General features: G+C 37.0%; 1 protein-coding gene across 1 annotated transcript; it reads right to left on the reverse strand.

Moving 5' to 3' along the window:
- Nucleotides 1-1,884: 1,884 nt before the first annotated feature.
- cln3 (CLN3 lysosomal/endosomal transmembrane protein, battenin) lies at nt 1,885-22,848 on the reverse strand. Its single transcript, XM_084744723.1, has 15 exons — nt 22,597-22,848; nt 21,965-22,001; nt 19,351-19,447; nt 19,169-19,252; nt 18,647-18,726; nt 17,824-17,909; nt 13,641-13,713; nt 12,515-12,658; nt 12,198-12,337; nt 8,223-8,275; nt 8,076-8,144; nt 7,889-7,944; nt 7,703-7,796; nt 4,004-4,144; nt 1,885-2,676 (listed from the first exon to the last, which is right to left on the reverse strand). The coding sequence occupies exons 1-15, from the start codon at nt 22,649-22,651 to the stop codon at nt 2,560-2,562; spliced, it is 1,326 nt and encodes a 441-aa protein (XP_084600849.1). The 5' UTR covers nt 22,652-22,848; the 3' UTR covers nt 1,885-2,559.
- Between the last annotated feature and the right edge of the window lie 1,311 nt (nt 22,849-24,159).

The raw sequence follows: 24,159 nt of genomic DNA on the forward strand, positions 1-24,159 counted from the left end.
TACATATCATATTCTACAGATTTAAGAACACATCTTCATTTGGTATAGATCCTTCCCAAAATCTAAATTAAAATGAAAATAATGATGTAAAACTTATAATTCCCTCTAATATCCCAAATCATATCACAGCTGTAAAACAATTGCAATTATATTTTTTCATTTTTTTTCAAATTTCTTTTCTTTTCTTTTTTTTTTTTTTTTGAGTTCCCAAATAAATAAAAGACTGTGGAAGAAACTCTGCAAATTTAAGATTTATATCTGCAGTACACCTTTTATAAAGCATTTAAAATGTGTATATTGTTTTACCAATGAGAGGAAAAAAACACAAGCTGTTGATTCCATCTACATACACTTATTTTGTTTCATTTATGAAGTGGGCTATAATGTCCTATGTTGTTTTCCTGATGAAAGGAAAATAAAAAATGGTAAAAAAAAAAAAAAAAAAAAAAAAAAAAGGTCAGCAATGGTCTAAACTCTTCCAAGAATTTATTGATAATGCCTGTTGTGAATTGGGTCATTTTTAAAAAGTGGGTCCCCAGGAAAAAAGTTTGGGAAACACTGCTATATAGGCCTGGGTATTGGTACTACCTTTAAGTTATCAACTGAATAACTCAGTACCAAGCACTGAAACAACAGCTGCATTCAAACCTTTTCATCCCCAGATCTAGAAAAAAAATAAAAATAAAATAACAATATGTATGTGGTTTTGCTTACGGCCAATCACCACAAGTGCTCTTCATTAAGAAGAACCTTCAAAAAAAGGTACTGAATGAAGCACTCCATTAAGGGTACTCATACTGATATTGATACTGTAATTTTTATACGATATCCAGCCCTGATGCTGTATTTAAGAAATTTTAATTGTTTTACCTTGCTCTCAGACAGCCTTTTTCAACAGGATACTGCAGTTCTATATCACTCTCCGCAAAGCTACCAGACTCCTTTGACAAATCACTACCAAATCACAGAACACAGGAGTTGTTGGCCTATCACTGCCTCGATCCATTATTTTGTTTGTGTTATTGTGTGACTTCTGCATTTTAAAGGAATAGTTCAGATTAACCAAAGTTTCAAAAGTTCAGTAAACATTATTAAAATAAAAGTAATTTAAAAATATATATAAAATATAAAATAAAAATACTGTGATTACCTCAGTATGTTTGTTTCTTGTTCCTTCCTTGTTTCTTCCAGTACCTGTAATGGGTGCTGATACTGACCTATTTCACATGTTGGATATCAGACTGATGTCACCAATCCCCATACTGATACAAATTGCATAGTCTTATGAATTATATATATGTAATAGTGCAATTTTAGGCCCATAGCCATCCCACTGTCACACAAATTAAAATACTTAGTATTTAAACCGTTCTAAAAAAGACATTCAGTTCTCTTCAGCTTAACTATGACCCTGGCATAATGCAACCAGTAAAAACAAAACTAATTTAAAAAATTAAGATTACTTCAATATGCTTTGTTTCTTTCAGATGAATCAGTAATTTTACCTCACAGAACACAGGAGTTGTTGGTCTACCACTGCCTCGACCGGATATATTGTTTGCATTATTGTGTGACTTGTTTTTTAAAGGTTTAGTTTGGATTCACCAAAGTTTTAACAGTTAAGTAAACAGGATTAAAATAAACTGTAAATGTAATAAAAAAATACTGTGATTACGTCAGTATGTTTGTTTCTTCCAGTACCTGTATTGGGTGCTTATACTGACCTAATTCACATGTTGGCTATCAGACTGATGTCACCAATCCATATACTGATACAGATTACATAGTCTGGTGGTTTTATGAATTATAAATATGTGAGGGCCCATAGCCAACCCTTTGTTGCAAATTACAAGAATTAGTATTTAAACCCTTCTAAAAAAGACATCCAGTATTCCTCATATTCTTGCCTCCAAAAATCCCATAAATTGCACATAGAGGTGAAGCTTGAACCTGCCACAATGCAACCAGTAAAAACTTGATTAGTAAAAAACTATTGTGATTACTTCAGTATGCTTTGTTTCTTTTAGCTGTGTGTTGTTCACACTGCATTTCCTCATTGTGTTCAGCAAACACCGCCTGTCCTGCTTTCACTGCTTCACCAAAGCTTCTCACTATAGAACAACAGGAGGACTTTCTTGTGAAGCAGCTACACGATACACATCGTTGTTTGTCACTGAGGTGAGCACACAACTCATTTTGGTCTACAAAGCAAGCTACAGATGTTTTCTGCACTGCTGTGATGGCAGAATCACTTTCTCTTCAGGCAACAGGTAAGTTTTCTCACAGCACTGCCCGGCATGTGTGTCCAAAAAAGCAGCATCAGTCGATCAGTGTAAGATGGTGAAGAGGATAAGTTAGTGAGTGTGTCCACCTCTCTGGATGGCTCACTGGTGGTGAATCCGCTCTGAATACAGTATGTGGGTCAATATTTTTATGTAGGAGTGAAGTCTGCTTTTGTCAGATGGTCTCAGACTCATTTCGTGTATTTAAAAAAAACCCTGTAAATGGGACGCGCCCACGTCCTGCTTATTCATCCTGCTGGTCAGTGTGTGGGCTGGGTTATAGGGAACAGAAGTATCTGTGCACGGGGAAAGCAGCGAGTCCAGCCAGAGCTATGCCCAGACTGTCTCCTACGCTGGCAGCAGCCATGGCAAACTCCCTCTGTCTGTCTTCAGTCTGTGGGAGAAAAGACAGACGTCAGGACGACAGCAGACATTTAATATAGAACGACGCACACAGCTGCACCTCCAATGCACAGGGAGCAGGGTCACACAGCAGTGGATGACTATTCCTTATTTTCTTGGACATGTAAAGAGACACACACAAAATCTAATGCAACCCAATACAACAGCTCTACTACAAATTCTACTTTAAAGGGATAGTTCACCCAAAGAACAGGAGAACAGCACTGCAGAATCTCCCAAAAAAAATTTAAGTAAATGGTGACCAGACGTAAGTAACAACCTAAGTAAACATAAAATGCCTCCATACTGCTCGTCTGGTGTAATCCAAGTCTCCTAAAGCCCCAACATGCCAAGTTGACTTGAAGGATGTTATTTATAGCATGTTTTTAGTCTGAATCTTCACTGTAGATTCTTAGCTTGGAGCTGTTCACATAAACCTGCACACCATCTGAACTGGGTGTGTGTGGTGTGATGGTGTGTCACAACACACACACACAGTTCAGACAGGGTGTATGTGCACGTGAATGTGGCTCCAAGCTAAGGATTTACAGTGAAGTGGTCACCGTTTGCTTCAACTGGGAGATTCTGCAAAACTGTTTTCCTGTTAAACTCCAGCAGTGTTTTGTGGACTGAAAAACTAAACTTGACCTTCAATCAGCATGAGGGTTAGTTAGTTAGTTAGTTAGTTAGTTAGTTGGATAGTTTTGATTTTGTACAATTAAAAAAATATACTCCAAAAAGGCAAAGTTATTTAATAATAATATCCAAATAATAATAAATAATATGTATAAATAATATCCAGTACAGGGAGAGGCAAAACTTATTTGAAGCCTCCATCTAAATAAAAATTGAACAAACTTATGAAGACCTTAAAAATACACACAAATAATGCAAGTGATGGCAAACTAGTAGTAACTTCATATGATTGATAGCAACAACAATAAACAACAGTAATAATAATATCCAGGTGAGAAGATAATGACTTAATTTTCATTTTTGGGTGAATTATCCCCTTGAGATACCCAACAATATATAAAGTAGGCAAATTAACAGTGAGATAGTGCTGTGGGCGGGACATCAGAGAGCGAGACAGCAGAGTGGACTACAGAGAGCGAGGTGGCTGCATCTGAGTCGAAAATAGCAAATTTTTCAATTAATATTATTATTGGCAATTGGATATAAAAATAAAGATTCCCATAGTTGTAAAAATGCTGAATATCAGAGAGAATAGTGGCCAGGCCCATGATTGGTCGAGCTCGACTTGTAATGACATGTGGATACCCAGATTAACAAGTCAAGTAAGAGAAAGTAGGCCTGACCTCCTTGCTGATGAAGTAGAAGGTGTTGACATATGCAGCTCCACCCAGCAGACCCTCGTAGACGATGATGGCAAACACGAGCCAGGCGCTGGGCAGGAACTGGTACCGCACTGCGAACACGAGCAGCACTGCGTTCACCACCTGAGGAGGAGGAGGACAGAGAGCCTGGCCATCAGCACTTCCTTACAAGACACAAACTAGCTGCACTGAAGAGCAGATGGGTATGCAGTCACAAGCTGAACACCAACAGGAATCTGACACCTTTTTTTCTGGAGATCCACTTTATAAAAACAACAAACCATTTGACCCAGTTCACATTAAACCTTATATAATAAATCTTAGTAAGACTTTATTTGTGCATGTTTCTGACCATTTTTACCACCTTAGATCATCTTGACTAGAGCTGCAATGATTAATTAATTAGTCCATTATTAATTTAATCACAAACTATTTTGATAATAGATTAACTGGTTTGAGTAATATTTTAAAGAAAATGAAGTTAAAATTCTCTGACTTCAGCTTCTCACATGTGATTACTCTCTGTTCTGTTTTACTCCTTTCTGACAGTAAACTGATTATCTCTGGGATGAGGACAACACAAGACATTTAAGGACATCATCTTGGAGTCTGGAAAACACTGATCGATATTTTTCACATTTTATAGAGCAGTCATTCCCAGAGACTGGTTTGTGAATCACAGGTGGGTCACAGAAGATTTTATTTGGGCCACCAAATAAATAAAACTATGGAACAAATTCTGAAAATCTAAGATTGATGTCTGCAGTATACATACTATAAAGCATTTGAAATGTATCTATTGTTTTACTGATAAGACAAAAAACAAGAGCCTGTTACATCCAGCTAAGTGAACTTATTTTGTCTCATTTATGACATAGGCTAAACTCACGCTTGTCCTACACTGTAAAAACAAAAAAGTTGAGAAGGTTTTGACTTTTGAACCCAACCCATTTTGAAATCATTTACCAAGTAAAATGTTTTGTAAGATTATTTACTTGTCTTCTTTAGATGAACTAAAATAAAAAATAGTTTTAAATTTAAGAAACCCCTCATATAATAATAAAAAAAGTATTAATTTTCAAACACCAAAATAATGACAAATCAGGTTCACAACTCACTGTGAACTGTGAGTTTCTAAACCTCAAAGATTTAAGTTTATCTAAAGAAGAAAATTATCTCAACTAAAGATGAAAGGTCTGCAAAATGTCTTTATTTTATTTTATTTTATTTTATTTTATTTACTTATTTATTTTTTTGGTTTATTATTGGGCTCAAAACTCACAACTCTTTCATGTATGTAGATCAGTGCAGTATTGACTAACAGGTCAAAAGCTATTAAGCTTGTATCCTTCTCTTTGAACTTTATCCGTTCATTAAAGGGTAATTTTGGTATTTTTCAACCTACATCCTGTTTTCCTATAATGTAATCCTTATGGCCAATTAGGCACAGTCAAGTCTGTTCAGTAAAAGTTGACTTTTGCCACTGACAGCCTCAGACTGTTAAAAAGTAAGATTTTTGAAGATATTTAACATGTTCGTTAAAATAGTTTTAAAGATAGTATTTTTTCACATGAGAAAGTAACCATTTAGATTCCCAATATGTGTCAGTTTTTCCAAATGACACCTACTTGTAAAGGACATCTGTTTCTCTTCTGTACTATAGAATTGTCTCAGCAGACACCAGATGCTATCTTTATTGTCCCAAGGACATCATGAGTCTGTTTTTCTCTAAGCAGATTATTCCCTACAAATCTCTGTCACTTCCATAAATCTTGATGTCTGTGTGTGGATGTTTGTGTCTCTCCATATGATATGAGCACACTCTTTACCGTACGACATCTAAATCATATTATCAGGGACACTACAAATAACAAGAATGAGTCCAGTCCAGACTGTGCCGAGATCCATCAAATCCATTATATGTAATCAGTGCTCATAGACAGGACTAACTGTACTGTATGGTCTCTGGCTGTCCTCTGACTGACCGTCCTCTCCTACGCACAAGGAGAAACACTGAGTACACTTTCTACATATAATACAATGATTATAAGAACACATATATATGAGCATTCTATACATAATAATCCCAGGTCAGCATGCAAACAACACCTGTCAGTGATAGTGTGATCACTGTGTGTGCTTGTATAGAAAAAGAAACTATAAAATGAAAATCAGTATATTGTACTAACTGAAAACTGATGTGCAATAATCATAGACCCAAGTTCAACAGCAATAATAGTGAAAACAATAATATAACCAAAGTGAAATCAATATATAACGAATATCTAAATGCATATTTACAGTGAAACTGACAGGAACTACACAAGCCTTCCTTTCTATACAGATGAGGTGGATATCACAGCAGGGTGTGTTAACAGTGACATCTGGTGGCTTTAAGCTGACATGACAGCTGAGTGTGAACGATACAGCACCAAATAAACTCTGCAACTATCAACATGAGCTGAATGCAATATATTAATACTCTCAGCAGGCATAAAGCAGGACTAGTATAACTAAATAATACAATCAATTTAACATCTTTTACCAGCATAATATTTTTAGATTATCTTAAAAATGGAAAAAAAAAAAAAAATCTGTACACACAAACAACACCACGTGAATTTTTGGTCTCAGTCAGCCCCGCTTGATCTGCTGAGCCTCAGCCTCCCACACTGCCCCACCACAGGTATCAGTTAAGTCACCCAATAGATGACAGATTGTTCTACCCATAGTTAGTCATGTGCAGGCCTGGGGACTAACAGATTACATGTAACAGGATTACATAATCTGGATACAAAAAAGAGTAAATGTATTCCATTACAGTTACAGATTAAAAAAAAAAGATGTAATCAGATTACAGATACATTTAGTAAAAATGTGGATTATTAGTAGGATTACAGCTTTAAAATAAAGAATGATATCCTACCGTGCACAGTTCACACACAGCTGTCAATTCATTATCGTGACCTCTAGTGAAAAAATGATTCACTGGGTGGAAATTTCAATATTTTCTGTCTTTAAATCAATCAATCAATAAATCATTTGAGCACAACAATGGAAGGGACAGCTGAACAAACTAATAAACCTAAAGAACATAAATACTGCAACTAAGCTGCAACAATCAATGTATTATTAAGTGACCATTTAATTAATCTGCATCTATTTTAATAATCAAGTAATTGTTCTGTTTTTTTTTTTTAAAGAAAAAAAGTCTAAACTCTCTGATTTCAGTTTCTTAAATGTTAATATTTTCTAGTTTCTTTACTCCTCTCTGACAGTAAACTGAATATTTTTGAGCTGTGGACAAAACAAGACATTTGAGAACGTCGTCTTGGACTTTGATCAACATTTTTCAACATTTTCTGACATTTCATGAACCAAACAACTAATCAATTAATTGAAAAAAGCAATTAAATTATTGTTAGTTGCAGCCTTAAAAACACTATATTAGGCTAAACAATTTCACCATATTTTAAATTTAAGTGATCCAAAAGTAACAGGAAAACTAATCAAGTTACATTACTTTAATTTTGCTACTTGGATTACATTAGTTACAACATTTTTACAGGTAATTAGTAACTGTATCTGAAAACACATTTAAAGTAACCCTCCTCACCCTGATAATAATAGAGTTTAAGCCTAAACATATCCCTTTCTGCTGATATATACTGTATTTCTCACCTGTAACAAAGACAGGACCCACAGTTTCCTGATCTTCACACAGCACAGGGAGGATCGAGACACCAACACACCAACCTGGTACAGTGTCTGGTACCTGAGCACACACACAGTTAATAACCAAGCTGCCCTTAGATCATTTCAATACAGTAATTCCTTCAGAGTGACGTTTTGTTGAAGTGACCTGACCAGCGGTACTGCTCTGCATGGGACAGGAAAAAGTCCGGGAAATACAGGAGTTCCATCTGGAAAAGGAGATATTTACATTATTCTTAGTTCAATATGATCATAATTATTTCTCTGATTGTGTTACATTACATCTCACATGTTGTTTTGACAAAATGCAGTGAGGTGAATGTGATGCCAGAGAACTCACCAGGCCCTGGTTGATGAAGTACTCAGCAAAGTAGACGAGGCCCAGTGGAAACACAAACCTCAGCAGGCCCTGCTCACAGGAATACAGAGTGTTACCACACAAATACTCACACATTCAGGTGTGATGTTAAGTGAAGAGCACACTCACTCTGATGATCTGCAGTTTTTCAGTGAAGGTGAGAGCTCCAGTGGTCCTGTTCTCTGTTAGATTCATGTGGAAGAGAACATGGCCTGTGTAGTTATTCAGTAACAAACAGCAGTACCTTAAAATTACACTTCAGTCACATTGAGGGTGGTGAAAGGCTGAGCCATTTTGAAAAAATATTTATAATACTGCAATTATGACATGGCCACATTGGGTTTTATGCACCACCAAAGTTCAAGGTGGGGGTGCAAAGACCCCCAATCCTGAAGCAAAGCAGGAAAAAGCAGTAGTAAACTTGCCATAGACTAATAGATTTCACTGGTGTTTGAAAGGACCACTAATGAGAGTTGTAACAATTAATCAATTATTAAATTAAACTACATTTTTATAATTAATCTTTTGTCTTTTTTTTTTAAAGAAAAGAAGTCAAAATTCTCTGATTTCAGCTTCTTAAATGTGAATATTTTCTGGTTTCTTTACTCCTCTCTGACAGTAAACCGAATATTTTTGAATTGTGGACAAAACAAGACATTTGAGGACGTCATCTTGAGCTTTGATCAACATATTTCACAATTTTCTGACATTTTATGGACCAAACAACTAATCGATTAAACGAGAAAATAATCAGGAGATTAATTGATGATGAAAATAATTGTTAGTTACAGCCCTAAAAACACTCTATTAGGCTAAATAATTTCACCATATTTTATGCAGAGACAATCCAAAAGTAACGCAAAGTAATCAGGTTACATTACTTAAATATTATGATACTTGGATTAGGTTACTGACTACATTATTTAACAGGTAATTATCAACTGTATCTGAATACATTTTTAAAATAACCCTCCCAACCCTGAACATGGCTCATACAGATCAATTATTAAGTCACTTCCTGATTTCACGTTGTGGTTTAGCTTTTGAAATCATGCTAAAATAAAATATCTGCTAAGAACTGACAGTTTTCACACCAGCAAAAATGAGCTGTATGGTTTGCTAGCAAAAAGGAGAACTATGTTGATGATCAATTAATAATCATTTTGAGTCATTTTAAAATAAATATGTCCAAATTCTCTGATTTCAATTTCTCAAATGTGAATATTTTCTGGTTTCTTTAGTCCTCTTGATGAGTGAAAACTTAAAATCTTTATATTTTGGACATAACAAGACATTTGAGGACGTCAACTTGGGCTTTGGAAAATAGTGATCAGCATTTTTCACAAATTTCTGACATTTTACGGACCAAACCACTGATCGATTCATTAAAAAATAACAGACAGATTGATCAAATCATAGCATATGCTATATTATTCTTCATATTTAATTGAATAATTTACATGATGAGGCGTAGTGTGTTACCAGCCGAGCACACAGACTGCTTTAATTAATTAGTAAACAAGTACAAAGTACTATGAATTCAAATACTTCTGACCACCAGGGCAGTCAGCCATTATTATGGCTTTACCATCTAAATTAGACAAAACACAACCTGATATCTGTCACCAGCTGTCACCAGTCAGAATGCAAAGTGTGTGCTGTACTCAAACAAGAGATAAACACCTAACCATTACTGTAACCATTACAGTCGGCCAGTCATTCCCAGAGACTGGGTCATGACCCATCTTTATTTGTGTCACCAAATAAATAAAATATTATGGAAGAAACTCTGCAAATTTAAGGTTTATATCTGCAGTACACTTTTAATAAAGCATTTAAAATGCATATATTGTTTTACTGATGAGAGGAAAAAAACAAGAGCCTGTCTATTCCATCAAAATACACTTATTTAGTCTAATTTATTAAGTAGACTAAACTGTCCTGTACTGTAAAAACAAACACAGTTGAGACTCAAAATTTCAAAGCAGCTTACTTCATTTTTTAATTTTTGAGTTTTTGAGCCCAACTGAAACTATTATTTTGAAAAAGTTTTACCAACTAATAATGTTTTGTTCTTTAGATAAACTTGAATCTTTCGAGTTTTAGACCAGTGTTTCCCAACCCTGGTTTCCCTGCTCCAACACACCTGATTCAAATGATCAACTCGTCATCAAGCCTCTGCAGAAACCTGACAACAACCTGATCATGTGAATCAGAATTTCTAGGTGCAGCCAGGGGCCGGAGGGAGTCCGGTTCGGGGACCACAGGATTTCATCTCTGCTTTTTGCAGATGATGTTGTCCTGTTGGCTCCTTCGAACCAGGACCTTCAGCTTGTACTGGGGCGGTTTGCCCAGTGCGAAGCGGCTGGCATGAGAATCAGCACCTCCAAGTCCGAGGCCATGGTTCTCGACTGGAAAAAGGTGGCTTGCTCCCTCCAGGTCGGAGAAGAGTCCCTGCTTCAAGGGGGGGAGTTCAAGTATCTTGGGGTCTTGTTTATGAGTGAGGGGAGGATGGAGCGTGAAACTGACAGATGGATTGGTGCAGCGGCAGCAGTATTGCAGTTGTTGCACTGGTCTGTTGTGGGAAAGAAGGAGCTGAGCCACAAGGCAAATCTACGTTTGCCTTTCCGGTCAATCTACGTTCCTACCCTCACCTATGGTCATGAACTTTGGGTCATGACCGAAAGAACAAGATCTCGGATACAAGCGGCTGAAATGAGTTTCCTCTGCAGGGTGGCGAGGCGCTCCCTTAGAGATGGGGTGAGGAGCTCTGTCACCCGGGAGGAGCTTGGAGTAGAGCCGCTGCTCCTCCACATTGAGCTACTGCTGAGGTGGCTCAGGCATCTATATTGGATGCCTCCTGGGCACCTCCCTGGGGAGGTGTTCCGGGCACGGCCCACTGGGAGGGGGCCCTGGGGAAGACCCAGGACACGCTGGAGTGACTATGTCACTCAGCTGGCCTGGGAAGGGCTTGGGATCCTCCCTGCTCAGACTGCTGCCCCCGCGACCCGGCACCGGATAACAGGAAGACAATGGATGGATGGATGGATGGATGGATGGATGTGCCTCCTTTGATTTGAAAATTGCAGTAGGATACACAGCAGTTGGAATAAAATACACATAAACTGATCAGCTCTTAATCCGGTGTTTTTGACTCTGGAGACCCACTTTTGTAACAAAAAAAAAAAAGACAAGCCATTGACCATAAATGAACAGTCCTGAAGATTTTTACTGCATTTGAAGCATGTTATATAAATCATATACACATGCATATACACACCTCACAAATTAGAAATAATTTATTTCCTCTCAAAACAATGTATGACATTTTAGACATTTTAGTCCACTCAAAAATCATAAATGAGACTGTATAAGTGCATTTCAGTGGAATTACCAGGCTCTCATCTCTCAGTAAAACAATAAACACATTTTAAATACTTTATAAAAAGCTGTACTGCAGATATAAATCTTAAATTTCTTGAATTTCTTCCACAGTCTTTTATTTATTTGGTGACTCAAATGAAATCTCCCTAATTCTGTACTGGCTTCATCATATAAATCCAAACTCAATTTACACCGCCACAGAGCAGATGACATCCACCTTATCACACCAGTTTCCGCACACAAAACCATGCAGATTCTTTTATCACCACCAATGCAGACAAAATATACATCAGAAAGATACACGCCATCCTCTAACCAAACCAAGATTAAGATTAAACAGTCAGGATCATTTGTTATCTGATGTTACAAATCAAGGACAAAGTTACTTTACTTGTCTCCCTTACGAGAAATTTGTCAGGGATTAAGGTAAATGCTACATCAAAGTAGACAAACAGACCAGAAGGACTGACATGTCCTAAGATGTCCTGGTGTCTAATGTAAGAAGAGCAAACAAAACTTCCTTTTATCATAAATGCAAATTTACCTCAAACTTTTCCCTCCCCCACAAAACTGAAACTCACGACTATCACTGTCTGATTAGATTAAAGATTAAAACTCCTCCAAATGAACATGTTGCACAACTGCAGCTAACATTAAACTCTGCTGTTAGATTAGCCCACTCACCAAGCACAAAAGCAATACATTGGTGACTCTGAATACCTGGGGTTGATTTGTCCTGCTCCTCTTCTTCTGATTCATCCATCAGCTGCCGTCTCTCCTCTGAGCTCACAGCTGTATATTCTGTCTCCTTGCTTTTCCACTGAGGTAATGAAGGTGGAGGCACCAGCAGGAAGAAATAGCTGATGGAGGAAAAAATAAGAAACCAGGAGGAATGGTTTTATTATTACTGTGAGTAAAACAAGAGAAGAATACAACATTTATACAAGAATAAGAACTTATGAAGAGTAGCCTCTTTCCTTTTTAGTCATAAATTCTGGAAAGTGCTTCTTAAAATACAGAATTTCTTCCATGCTCACCTGATCACCATAGCAAATGGGACCACCAGCATGATGAGAAGTGTGTTCTGGGGCGACAGGCCGACTTGGGTGAGCAGTGAGTAGAGGAGGGCTCCAGCAACACCAGCACCACCAGTCCCTGAGCCCCAGCCTCCCAGTACATCCCTGAGACATAAGGGAAACCAGTGTTTACAAGCCAAACTATGTGTCTTTATTAGTCAATAAGTACATTTTTATTTGTATAGCACCTTTTAAAGCAACGTTACAAAGTGCTGCACAGTAAATACATACAAAAAGTAAAAGCATATTATGTAACATAATACCAAAATACATGATTTATACACACATACACAGAGAAACACATAAACTATATATGCATACATGAAAACCAGGGTTGGGAGGGTTACTTTAAAAATATATTCTGATACAGTTACTAAATATCTGATTAAAAAAAGTAGTCAGTAATGTAATCCAAATATTATAATATTGAAGTAATGTAACCTGATTACTTTCTGTTACTTTTGGATTACCTCAGTATAAACATGGTGAAACTGTTTAGCCTAATATAATGTTTTAGGGCAGTTTTGATTTAAAGACAAAAAATTTCCACCCAGTCAATCATTTTTTCACTAGAAGTCATGATAATGAATTGACAGCTGTGTGTGCACTGTGCACCATTACATGTAATCCATTACTCCCCAAGCCTGATAAATATATCCAGGTTTTAGCCCTAGGAAGGCCAAACACTGCAGATGGGACAGAAAAAGCACAATCACCTTTGGCTTTTGTGGAGAGTGCAGGGTATGTATATAAGACCTGGGTCAGTTGGTCTGAGCTGTCTATAGGTGGAGCAGGGCAGCAGAGGATCAGAGATGTTTGGCGAGGCCAAATGAGGGCTCTGTAAGTGATGAGTAAGATCTTGAAATTTGATCTAAACTGGTAAGCCAGTGGTGGGAAGCAAAGACTGGTGTAATATGGGTTCTAGTGTTTAGTTTCTCATTTTAGCATTCACAAAAATCCGAATGAAAATAAATAAATGTCTATAACTATTAGAAAACCTGGTTCAAAAACTTCTCATTTTGATCTGTCTACATGGATTAGAGAAAATCATGTGAGGTTGGACAGGAAGGAGTGTGTTAGTGTTTACCTGCTGAAGAAGACCGTGAGAGAGAGGAAGGACAGTTCTCCAAGTCCAGAGCTGATACTGGCAAAGACCACTCCTAGAGACACAGAGGTTCATCTGAGGGTCAGAGATGGCTTTAAAATGTTCATGAATGACACAAGTAATAATCACAGGAGTGTTTAAGTCTTCGTTTAATAAAGAAGAAGAATGACTTTTGAATTTCCCTTTAGACTTCCACAAGTGTTTGATACTGTATAAGAAGGTTCAAGATTTTTATTCTGGGACTCCACTAGAGAAGCTGATTAAAAAAAAATCCTTATTCATCTTATTCTGACCTGCTAACTGCTTCTAAATGTAGCTGCCATTAGCTGGTCATCTGAATCAGCCATGCAGCCAGCGGCCCCATCAGATGACTCTCTCAGATGGGAGTTAGGACAGAGAGGTCTGCTGGAGGAGGTTTTCAGGTTCAGGGTGGAGGAACCCAGCGAGAACCCAAGGAGAATCACTAACTGTACGACTAACTAAGATAACTAGCTAACAGCAGCTAAGATACAGCAGCAGTTACCAGTCACCTCTGCAACAACTAAAGCTATCCGTCCATCAAGAAACTCTGAAAATCACAGAGAGTTCAGAGCAGCTGGAGGACATCAGAGGCAAAACCAGAAAATATTTTCTTCATAAAATATGATCGAGATCCAAGTCCTGGTCGGACTTGCTGTACATCACCTCTGTCAGAGCGGACAGTCTGAGCAGGTAGATGGGTGTGTACTATTACTTGATGTGAGCTGGCTGCATGAAGCAGAAAAAAATAACGTTGCATTCAGAGCAGTAAAGCTCAAGCTTTTCCTCACAGTGATTAGTTCTACATGTGTTTACCTCATTATTTTAACTTTGGCCATGTTTAATGTGAACATCCAACACTGTAACAGTATATATATTACAGAAAATACAGGAAAGCATACTAAGTCATTCTCCTTTACTTTAATTAGCTCTAAAGTAAAACCTGAATCATATAGGGCTCCAACTATCCATTAGTTTCATTATCTATTATAATCTGTTGATCATTTTCTCAAATAATCAATTAAGTCTAATCTTGTCAGTTGAAAAACGGGTCCAGTAACTTGACCTAGTTTTCTAGTGTCCTCAAAAAGAGAAAAAATGAAGACATAACAAGACGAAAAAGACATAACAAGAAAGAATTGCAAAACAAAAAGAAAGACGAAAAAGATCTAACAAGAAAATAAACTATGTTGATGAAAAAGAGAAAGATGAAAGATGAAAGATGAAAAACGACACAACAGGACGAAAAACAAACAAACCGATATAAAAATAATCAAAAAGATCTAACAGGACCAAAAGTGCCATAACAAGAGACGAAAGACAACTCAACAAGACATGATGATGAAAGAGGACATGGAGACAAATGTCTGTGTGCTCCACATGATTGGACCTATTTTTCAAGTCTTTCCCGTTACAACTATTTTCATTATCAATTAATCAGTCGCTCATTTTCTTGATCAATCAATTACTTTTTTGGTCCATTGACAGAAAATGGTGAAAAATGTCGATCAGTGTTTCCCAACGTCCGAGATGACGTCCTCAGAAACCAGGTAATATTCACATTTAAGAAGCTAGAATCAGATAATTGCAACTTTTTTCTTAAAAAATGACTCATCAAAATATTACTAATCAAAGTAGTTGGTGAATAATTTAACAACTGATAAATAATCAGCTCTAGTATCACAGCTCACAGTCTTATAGCTCTCCTTCAAAATGATGACCTGCACTGAACAGCTGCTGGACCACTGGATGGACAATACACATCTCTTCACTTTTGTGGATGACAAAGCTGTCTTCTATTATCTCAACATAAATCTCATCAGTACAGTTTAACAAGGCTTTCTTATTGTTTTTTAAGGCATTCAGCTTGACTTTCAACATTTCCACTGCATTTCAGTTTTGCTGCAGGATCAAATCACTGCCATTGTCCAGACAACAACTGTAATGTGACTGACCTTTGTCAGTACCTCAGAACATTGCTAATGGCTGTATTTGTTTTAGTGTGTCTGTTCCAGGGCTCCAGTATTGTGTATGCTGGCTGACTTTAATGGCTGACTCATGGCTGCAGGACACTTTAATGTTATTTGTTCCAACAATTCAAAATGTTTATGGAAAATATATTTATTTAAGGTCTATTTCCAGGGAATTAGCTCACTCAATTTATAGATAAAGGTAGATATAGGGGCAGTTCACCACAAAGTCAAAAATACATATTTTTATCCTGGCCTGTAGTGCTATTTATCAATGTAGATAGTTTTGGTGTGAGTTGCAGAGTTTTGGAGATATCGGCCATAGAGATGTCTGTCTTATCTCTAATATAATGGGACTAGATGGCACTCACCTAACACACAAACCTTGTTGTGACCAGCTACATGTAGGAACTACTTTCTTTCCAGTAGAAAGAAAGTAGTTCCAGTAGATTCTAAAATACTTCCGATAGATTATCCTACAGAAAGAAAGCAGTTCTTACATGACATTGCTCACAGAGTCTGTGGATTATCTTGACTAACCAGGTCATGATTTTTGGACAGAGACACTGGTTTTAAATTTTTCAAATTCTGAGTGCCATTTAGTTCCATTATATTGGAGAAAAGAGAGACATGTCCACATTCAATATCTCCAAAACTCACACTAAAAATTGAAATGGATAAATAGTACTACAGGCCATGGGAAAAAAGAACTGTCCCTTTAAGTTTACCCTGCAAAACACATATTTACTCCACTGTTTCCAAATCACTCTCTCATTCACTTCTAACTATATAATGACCACAGTCATAGTTCACTATATATAGAGCAGTAAGGTGTGGGACACTTATCAATCCTCTTCATTTTGCAACATCAGGTGAAAGGTCACACAACAGTCATTTTTGAATACTCAGTATACAGAGAGTGGGAGCAACATATGGCCCATAGCTCATTTATGTCCCAGGGCCTCCTTGAGAGAAAAAAAATGGCCCTACCAGTCAAACTAGGGGCCCGGCTGCAGGGTCTGTGTCCCCGCAGCATATTTAGATTATTTTGACTGAAATTGTGAATGCAATACAATTAGTGGAAATGATCTGTTTTGCATCACAATTTTCATGTTCACTGAAAAAGGTCATGTCATCTCTGCAGCACTACAGTACCTCATTATAATGCTGCTTTCTCACATAGTTTGTCTTTCTCAAAAATTGCAACTGGGTTCAGGTTCTGTGCAGCCTTAGTTTGGAAGGAGGAAGAGAACCTTGGTATTAAATCACACTACTTGCTGCTAATACTATTGTAGGAGCTATTTTCTTTGTATTTAGTTTTGATAGTATTTTCCTTTGCTTCTAATTTGTTTATTCCAAATATTAACTAGTGTTACTTTCCTTTGCAGCTAATTTAGTTTTTTCTTTGTGTTCTTTACTATTTTTGGTTGTGTTTTAGCTGATGCTGTAGGCACCTGAAGTTACAAGCAGGAAGGCAGAGATAGGACCAGCATGCACCTGGGTGGGTCTTTTTTGACCACAGCAGGAGAGACATGCAAGAAACATGAATCCTTTTGTTTGCTTGCTTGTTTTGAATAAATACAGCTCAATAAATGCAGAAATTCTGCATGAATATGACATGTGCATGCCCATGCCATTTTTTTTTGGGCTTTGTTATGTCTTTATTTATAGAACAGCTGAAGACATGACAAGAAAGGAGGAAAGAGAGTAGAAGAATGACATGCAGCAAAGGGCCTTAAGCAGGAGTCGAACACACAGCTGCTGCAGAGGACTAACTGGTGGCCTTCTGATCATAAGTTCTGTTTAAGTTTGATTTAATTTTTATTTGACAAATGGCCACAGCAACTATAATACCAACACTCTGTCTACTTAAGTTATATTTATTTTGCTCCCTCTCTGAAAGTCCTTTGACACACAAACTTGTACTTAAAGATCAGTACTGTGATCAGTCTTAACATGGTGATAAGTAATTCTAGGAGCCAGTCAGGGTAAGACTTACACAATATCATCTTTCTGTGGAATCAGCACATTGAGATAGGCAGACAGGAAACAAAGCTGAAGCAAAAGATTCTACACTGTATCTAATCTTCATCAGCTCCACCACCAATAATGATAAAAAAGCTGACTAAAATGTATAATATCTCTTTAAAGAAAAAAAAGGAAAAAGGCATCTTTACCCAGGATGCTCATCCACACAGCTAAGGAGAAGGACACAAGGAGGAAGCTTGTTGTTGCCATGATGGCACAGAACAACACTCGGAAACTGAAAAACAGGAATTAGACACAAAATTTACAACACGGTACAATAGTGATGCTCCCATCATGCCTAGTGCCTACTGTACAAGCCAGTTCCTTCCCAAATTATTATGAATGATTGATAAAAAATTGTGGAGTGGGGGTGTGTAAACCTGTCTCAGCCTCTGAAAGAGGGACATACAAGAACATTTTTGGGAGCCACTGCTTTAGATGTACATAAAATGATAAAAAAAAAAAACATATTTGCGAAAAACTTATTTGACGTCAACTCTTGCTGAAGCTGGTCAGGAGAAGAGCGAAAACATATTTTCAATTGAGAGAAGCCTTCAGTGTTGTTCTTAGCTCTTCTTTCAATGAAGAAATAATCTCCAGTTCTGATATAACTTCTATCACAGTATCTACGCTAACCTCTTCAGGAGCCGCCGTTGTTTGTTTGAGACAAGTTGCTTCTATGGACACTTCTCGCTGCCTTCACACCTAAAACCACGCCAGTAGCCCCTCCTCGGATGCTGATTGGCGTCACCACTTTTGGTACAGACACAAACGGATAGCTTGATGCCTGGCTAGACTGATTTTCATGTGATCTTCTGATCTCGCTGCCTCACAAGGTAAATCTTCACCTGCTCACCACAGACTTTGTTCCTCTTTATTCTACGACACTTGACTTCCTGAAGCCTTTCTGAAAGAAAGCCTTGAAGGCTAACTTCTCCCAATAATGTTCAGAAGTGAAAACCATCATCTTACCCATAAGGCACTTTGTGGATCACAAAGGGAGCAAACATCTTGATGATGAGCGTTGGGAGGATGTCGGCTAACAGCACAGCCTGAGGAGAAAAGCGGAAACTGTCATTAAGACGACAGCTGTGTCTCAGTTGGGATACGTCCCTTAGTACACTGTCATGTAATACACTTTGCACACTATGTACTAACTTGTCTGGAGTGTGAATTTCAACAGCGTAGTGCTGTCTAAAATCAAGGACGTGCTCTTAGTTCTGCTATAAATGTCAATGTGGACATTTATTGGCATTATTTGGACATTATTTTTTATATTATTAATTTTACATGTCTGATGCACGCCCTTACTTTTGTGTATCTCTGCTCAAGCTTGACTTTGTAATTTAGTCTCATAACAACACAGGATTCTACAGTACTTTTATTTCTAGAGTCGGTTTACTCTTTTCTTTATCTTGCGTCTTTCATAAAACCTAATAATTCTCTGTCAAAATACTGGTTAATGTTACTCTGTGTTGTGTAGTGAATGTTTACCGCAGTAGAGACAGGATTGCAGTCATAGCGGCTGCTGTTGCTACTGTTCCCACCTGAGAAATCCACGGCTGCTGTGGCTGTAATCTAGACAGAAAAAAGAAAATCGATAAAAAAGTAAAAAATTTGCTTTATAGCTTCAAGGGTCACTGCTAATAGAAAATATTCAAACACAAATTTCTCACAGATGCTGTGGTGTTTCCTGACTCTTGTTTTTTGAGGATGTCGTGGGCAGCGCTCAGCATGACCACATAAGCAAAGTTGTTGCACAAACCAAGGAGCCTGAGGTGGTAATCAGAAGAGGTGACAGATAAAACAGGGTGAGCAGATTCATCAATAAGCGATAACCGAGGCACTAGCTGAGATCTCAATCGTACATGCCAAACCTCTTAATACACAAGTGGTTAATGCTGTCTTTACAAGAGCTCATCCTAAATAAAAAAAGTAGTTGAAGAACATAGTTTAGATGTAAAATATATGACAAAAATATAAGTAAACAAGGCTTAGAATTAAATGCAGACAGGCTTTGACAGTTGATTATACATGGTGGGAATTGTTGGGTCTCTGTAGGGGTCTACACCTGCTCTATATGAAAAGTGCAGTGACAGTACTTTTGTTATGATTTGGCATTATGTAAATTTAAAAAGGACACTGATATCTTAATTGTATTGTGAATCCTTTCACCTTTAACTTTCCTCCATGTAGCACTAATCAGCACTCTCATCAGACTGCACCAACTATCTGTGGCTTTTTAAAATGTGACCGTCCAGCCACTCAATAGTGAGTCATTATTTTGTGTCTGAAATCTACCAGTTCATATTTTACCAACATTTGGCTGGTGCTAATTTCCAACTAATAAAAATGGCTAATAAAAATAATAGCATTACTCCTCCTTATATTGTTTTAGATTTCTTTACCACGACATTGAAAATGATCTGAAACACTTTTGGGAACAACAAATCTTCTTTTTTTCTTATTTGTCGATGTCAAGAGTTTCATTTCTTAAACATAAATAACACCACACACAAGTTTTCAGTTCCTTCTATTTGTCTGATTGTATAGATAAACTACACTGATAACAATTCAACGAAGAGCCAGAGGCGAAAGAAACTCATTTTAAGATTAGAAGTGATATTTATCCATGTCACAAGTTTCTAAGAAAGAGATTATAATGGACAAAATAATTATATATTTTGTGAGTCCAATATTGAAACTGTAGAAGACTTAATTTTTTGTTTGTAACTATATTAGATCATTTTGGGAAATGTTTCAAAACTGGGTATCTGATACAGATCTTCATTCACCCCATTTAGAATATTATGATACTTAAATTATGAGCTACAATGCAGGACAAAATAGAACAGAAATTATGCATAATACTCTGATTAAAGGGATAGTCCACTCAAAAATGAAACTTTAGTCATTATCTCCTCACGCTGATTGAAGGTCAGGTTGAGATTTCTAGTCTACAAAACACTGGTTCACAAAACAGTGTTGCAGAATCTCCCAAACAATAGAAGTGAATGGTGACCAGTTTTCAAATGTAATAAACAACAGAATGTAAACAAAAAATGCCTCCATACTGCTAGTCTGGTGTAATCCAAGTCTCCTAAAGCCCCGACATGCCAGGTTGACTAAAGAAAAATGTTCTTTACACCACGTGTTTAGCCTGAATCTTCACTGTAGATCAGCCTTTCTCAAAGAGTGGTGAAAGTTGAAAACTCCGACATAACAGGAAAGGTGCATTGTCCTGATGCATGTGATTCAGGCCCCACAAGCGGTTCAGCCGTGGCGACAAGTGATTCTGTGTGCGCTGAATCCCAGGAGAGCGGTTCGCCAGCAAGCGACAACCCGGCTCAAAGTTGTGAAACTTGGCATGAACGCGAAAAGTCCAGCACTAAAGTCAAGAGAAAATACCACAGTGACTACATCAAATGTGGATATTTTTGGACTGGATATGAGGAGGACACCAAACCACACTGTGTTTTGTGCTATGAATCGCTGGCGAACGAGGCTATGAAACCTGCTAAACTCAAGTGGCATTTTGAAACAAAACACAAAGATTACATGGGGAAACCGACTGGATTTTTTGAGAGAAAACATGATGAACTTAAGAAACACATGACGAAGGCGCCCTTGCAGTTTTTTGCACAGTTCTGTAATCCCTCAGTCTTTTTGTAATGTACATCCAAATGCATATTTTCCAACCCTCCCGATTTTCCCAGAAGGCTCCTGTTTTTCCTTGCTTTCTCCCTATCTCCTCTCTATCTTCCACCCTGAAAACAATACAGATACACCAAACCAGATTTCATGGAAAGTAGAATTTCTTAAGAAAAGTATTTTAAAGTAGTTTAATTTTTTGTTAAAGGGACAGGGCTAAAAAAAAAATAAAAAAACTGATGAATGTTAGTTTATACCCAAAATGCTATTGCAGTGTATTTATTTTATTTGCATTCTTTAAAGCTTAGCAGAATGCAGAAAACAAAGCCTCTGAAACTCAAAACTAGGTTTTGAAGTCCTTGCTATTTTTGAGGTCTCAAGGTTTAAGTATGTAAATGTAGACTGTGTAAGTTAGCAAGTTTAAAAAAAAGCCAAAACTATGAGGAAGTTGTGGGGTTCGACAATCAGCATTGGTTCCTTTTTTAATATCTAACACTGCTTTACTGCTGAAGGTTGCATATGTCACCTTAAATGTAGTTGTGGAAACTGGTAGCACCAGTTTAAATTTGGTTGCTGTATTTCAGCAGTGTTATGGGAAACTAGACCTTCAGTTTCTTTCAAACTTGTTGGGACACTCACCAAAATCCACCCCAGTTGCGCCATTGTGTGCAACGACCTGCAAATAAGAGATAAACGAGACCTTTAGCGACTCACATGACATGTCATTTGATATGTATCAGTCAAACAAACCCCACTGCTGACAGACGTTACAGTGCATTCATGTGGTGTCGGAATAATGAATAATAAATGACTTCCTCACTGGGACGTTTCACGTGAACGCTCCTCCTCAAGTCGGAAAACAACTGGGAAAATCGGAGACAATTTTGTTCCAGGAGTTTCCGAGTTGACGTCTGTTTATGTCATATACATAGAAATATGACAGATGAGAGGAAATGTTTGATAACTTTGTATCAATTCACAAATTGCATGTCGTTTTTTGCTTATATGGTTTGTAATTTAATTTAAATCATTAGCTGCTGTCCACATAAAGTGTCCTAGATTAATTAGAAATGTAGCATTATCCTTTTAATAAGTCATGATGCCTCCATACGGATTCAGAGTAACAAAGCCGACTCTACCCTCAGGAGAATCCACGTTGTTTCAATTTTACGACCTAAAAAGCACATGAACACACCAAAGTCGGAATAACGACTTCCCATCTCGGAAACTGGGACCGTCCGAGGAGCACATGAATGCACCTTTAGACCCACCGTTACCGTCGGCGCGTTGATCAGGATCTGCGTTGACGCTGGCTGTCTGCTCCATGTTTATAAATGAGCGCTGAGTCAAATGAATAAAAGCTAGTTAGCTAACACGGCTAACAAGGACACATCATTCACTGGACGCTAACGAGCTTACACAAACACAACACGACAAACTGACTCCTAAGAATCAGCTGTATTTGACTTGTCTTTAGCCCGTTTTTCAGATCAGTTTTAGAAACTTTAACGACGTCACATGAACCGCGGTGTTTCATGTAAATACATCCCCGCAGAAACAAAAACAACCTTGAACGTTCCTGTTCGGTGGACACAAACTCAGCACTAATAGTACAAGGTACCCTTCCAAAAAATTACTTAATTACAGTGACTTGAGTATTTGTGCTGAATCAGCTTAGTTACTTTTAAAATCATAACTGAGTACTGAATTAACATCTAACCCTTTCATCTGTATTTTACTATCCAATAACGTTATCTGAACGCAAAAAGGCCAATAAGGATATTAATGATTAATCATTAATTGATTCATTTGATATTCACGGTTATTTAATGAATAGTCACATTGTTATGACTGGTGGAGCCATTTGTTGAATAAGGAAACTTGAACTTTAAATGAGAAAAAAGACAAAACAAAACAGAAAAACTTGAAAATGAGAGTAAAAAACAGAAACGTGTCTAGTATCTTATAAATTCTTGATGATTAATTGATTATCAGCATTTTCAACTATCAATGAAGGAAAATGCACAAAATTTATAACTGCAGTTGACAGAACAGGAGTTACGAGTAATGGATTATTAGACTGAATAGGTGCTATTGGTAATGTATTAAATAACATAATGTATAAATCAGCTGTTAAAAAGTAACTAATACTCAGAATAGTTTTAGAGATGAATACTTTTACTTATGTACTTTTCTAATGCCAATACTTTTACTTGTAATTGAGTAACATTTCAGGAATGTAACAGTACTAGTACCAAAGTAAATCTTTTCATTACTCTTTCCAGCACTGGTATTTTGTAATACTTTTGATTAATTTATTGCCTATGAAGTTGGAACTAAAGTGTTAGCAGACTTGTCTGGGAGAGCATAGAGTCTGTTGTAAACAAATTTAAAATATATAAAGATCTTAAATATTTTATTTCTTCTCAACTTTATAATGTGTGTATTAAATGATGCTTCAGGGATATGAGGCTTTAAAGAAAGTAAAACAGTAGAGTCCATATAGAATTGAGCTGCATGCTGTTTTTCAGGTGTTCATAAGTTTCCTCCTATTTTGGCTATTGATTGTGATATTTGATTGGATTTCTGGTTCAATAAGGTATAAATGTGAAATGATCAGACTGTGGAATCATCTGCTTAATATTTCAGAAAACAGAACCATTAAGAAGGTTTGTCTTTGGAATAAATTCTACAGTTTTCCATGGATTACAGACATTTATGAGGAAGCTGATTTACAATATATGTAGTAATAATTTATCATGCAGCTTAAACACAATTAGGGGAAAGTTACTTGCCAGATTTGATTTGAGGCAAAATGTTTAAATTATATTTTG

Source organism: Lutjanus erythropterus, chromosome 19, assembly GCF_056507025.1.
Source record: "Lutjanus erythropterus isolate fLutEry1 chromosome 19, fLutEry1.hap2, whole genome shotgun sequence".
Taxonomy (NCBI): Eukaryota; Metazoa; Chordata; class Actinopteri; order Lutjaniformes; family Lutjanidae; genus Lutjanus; species Lutjanus erythropterus.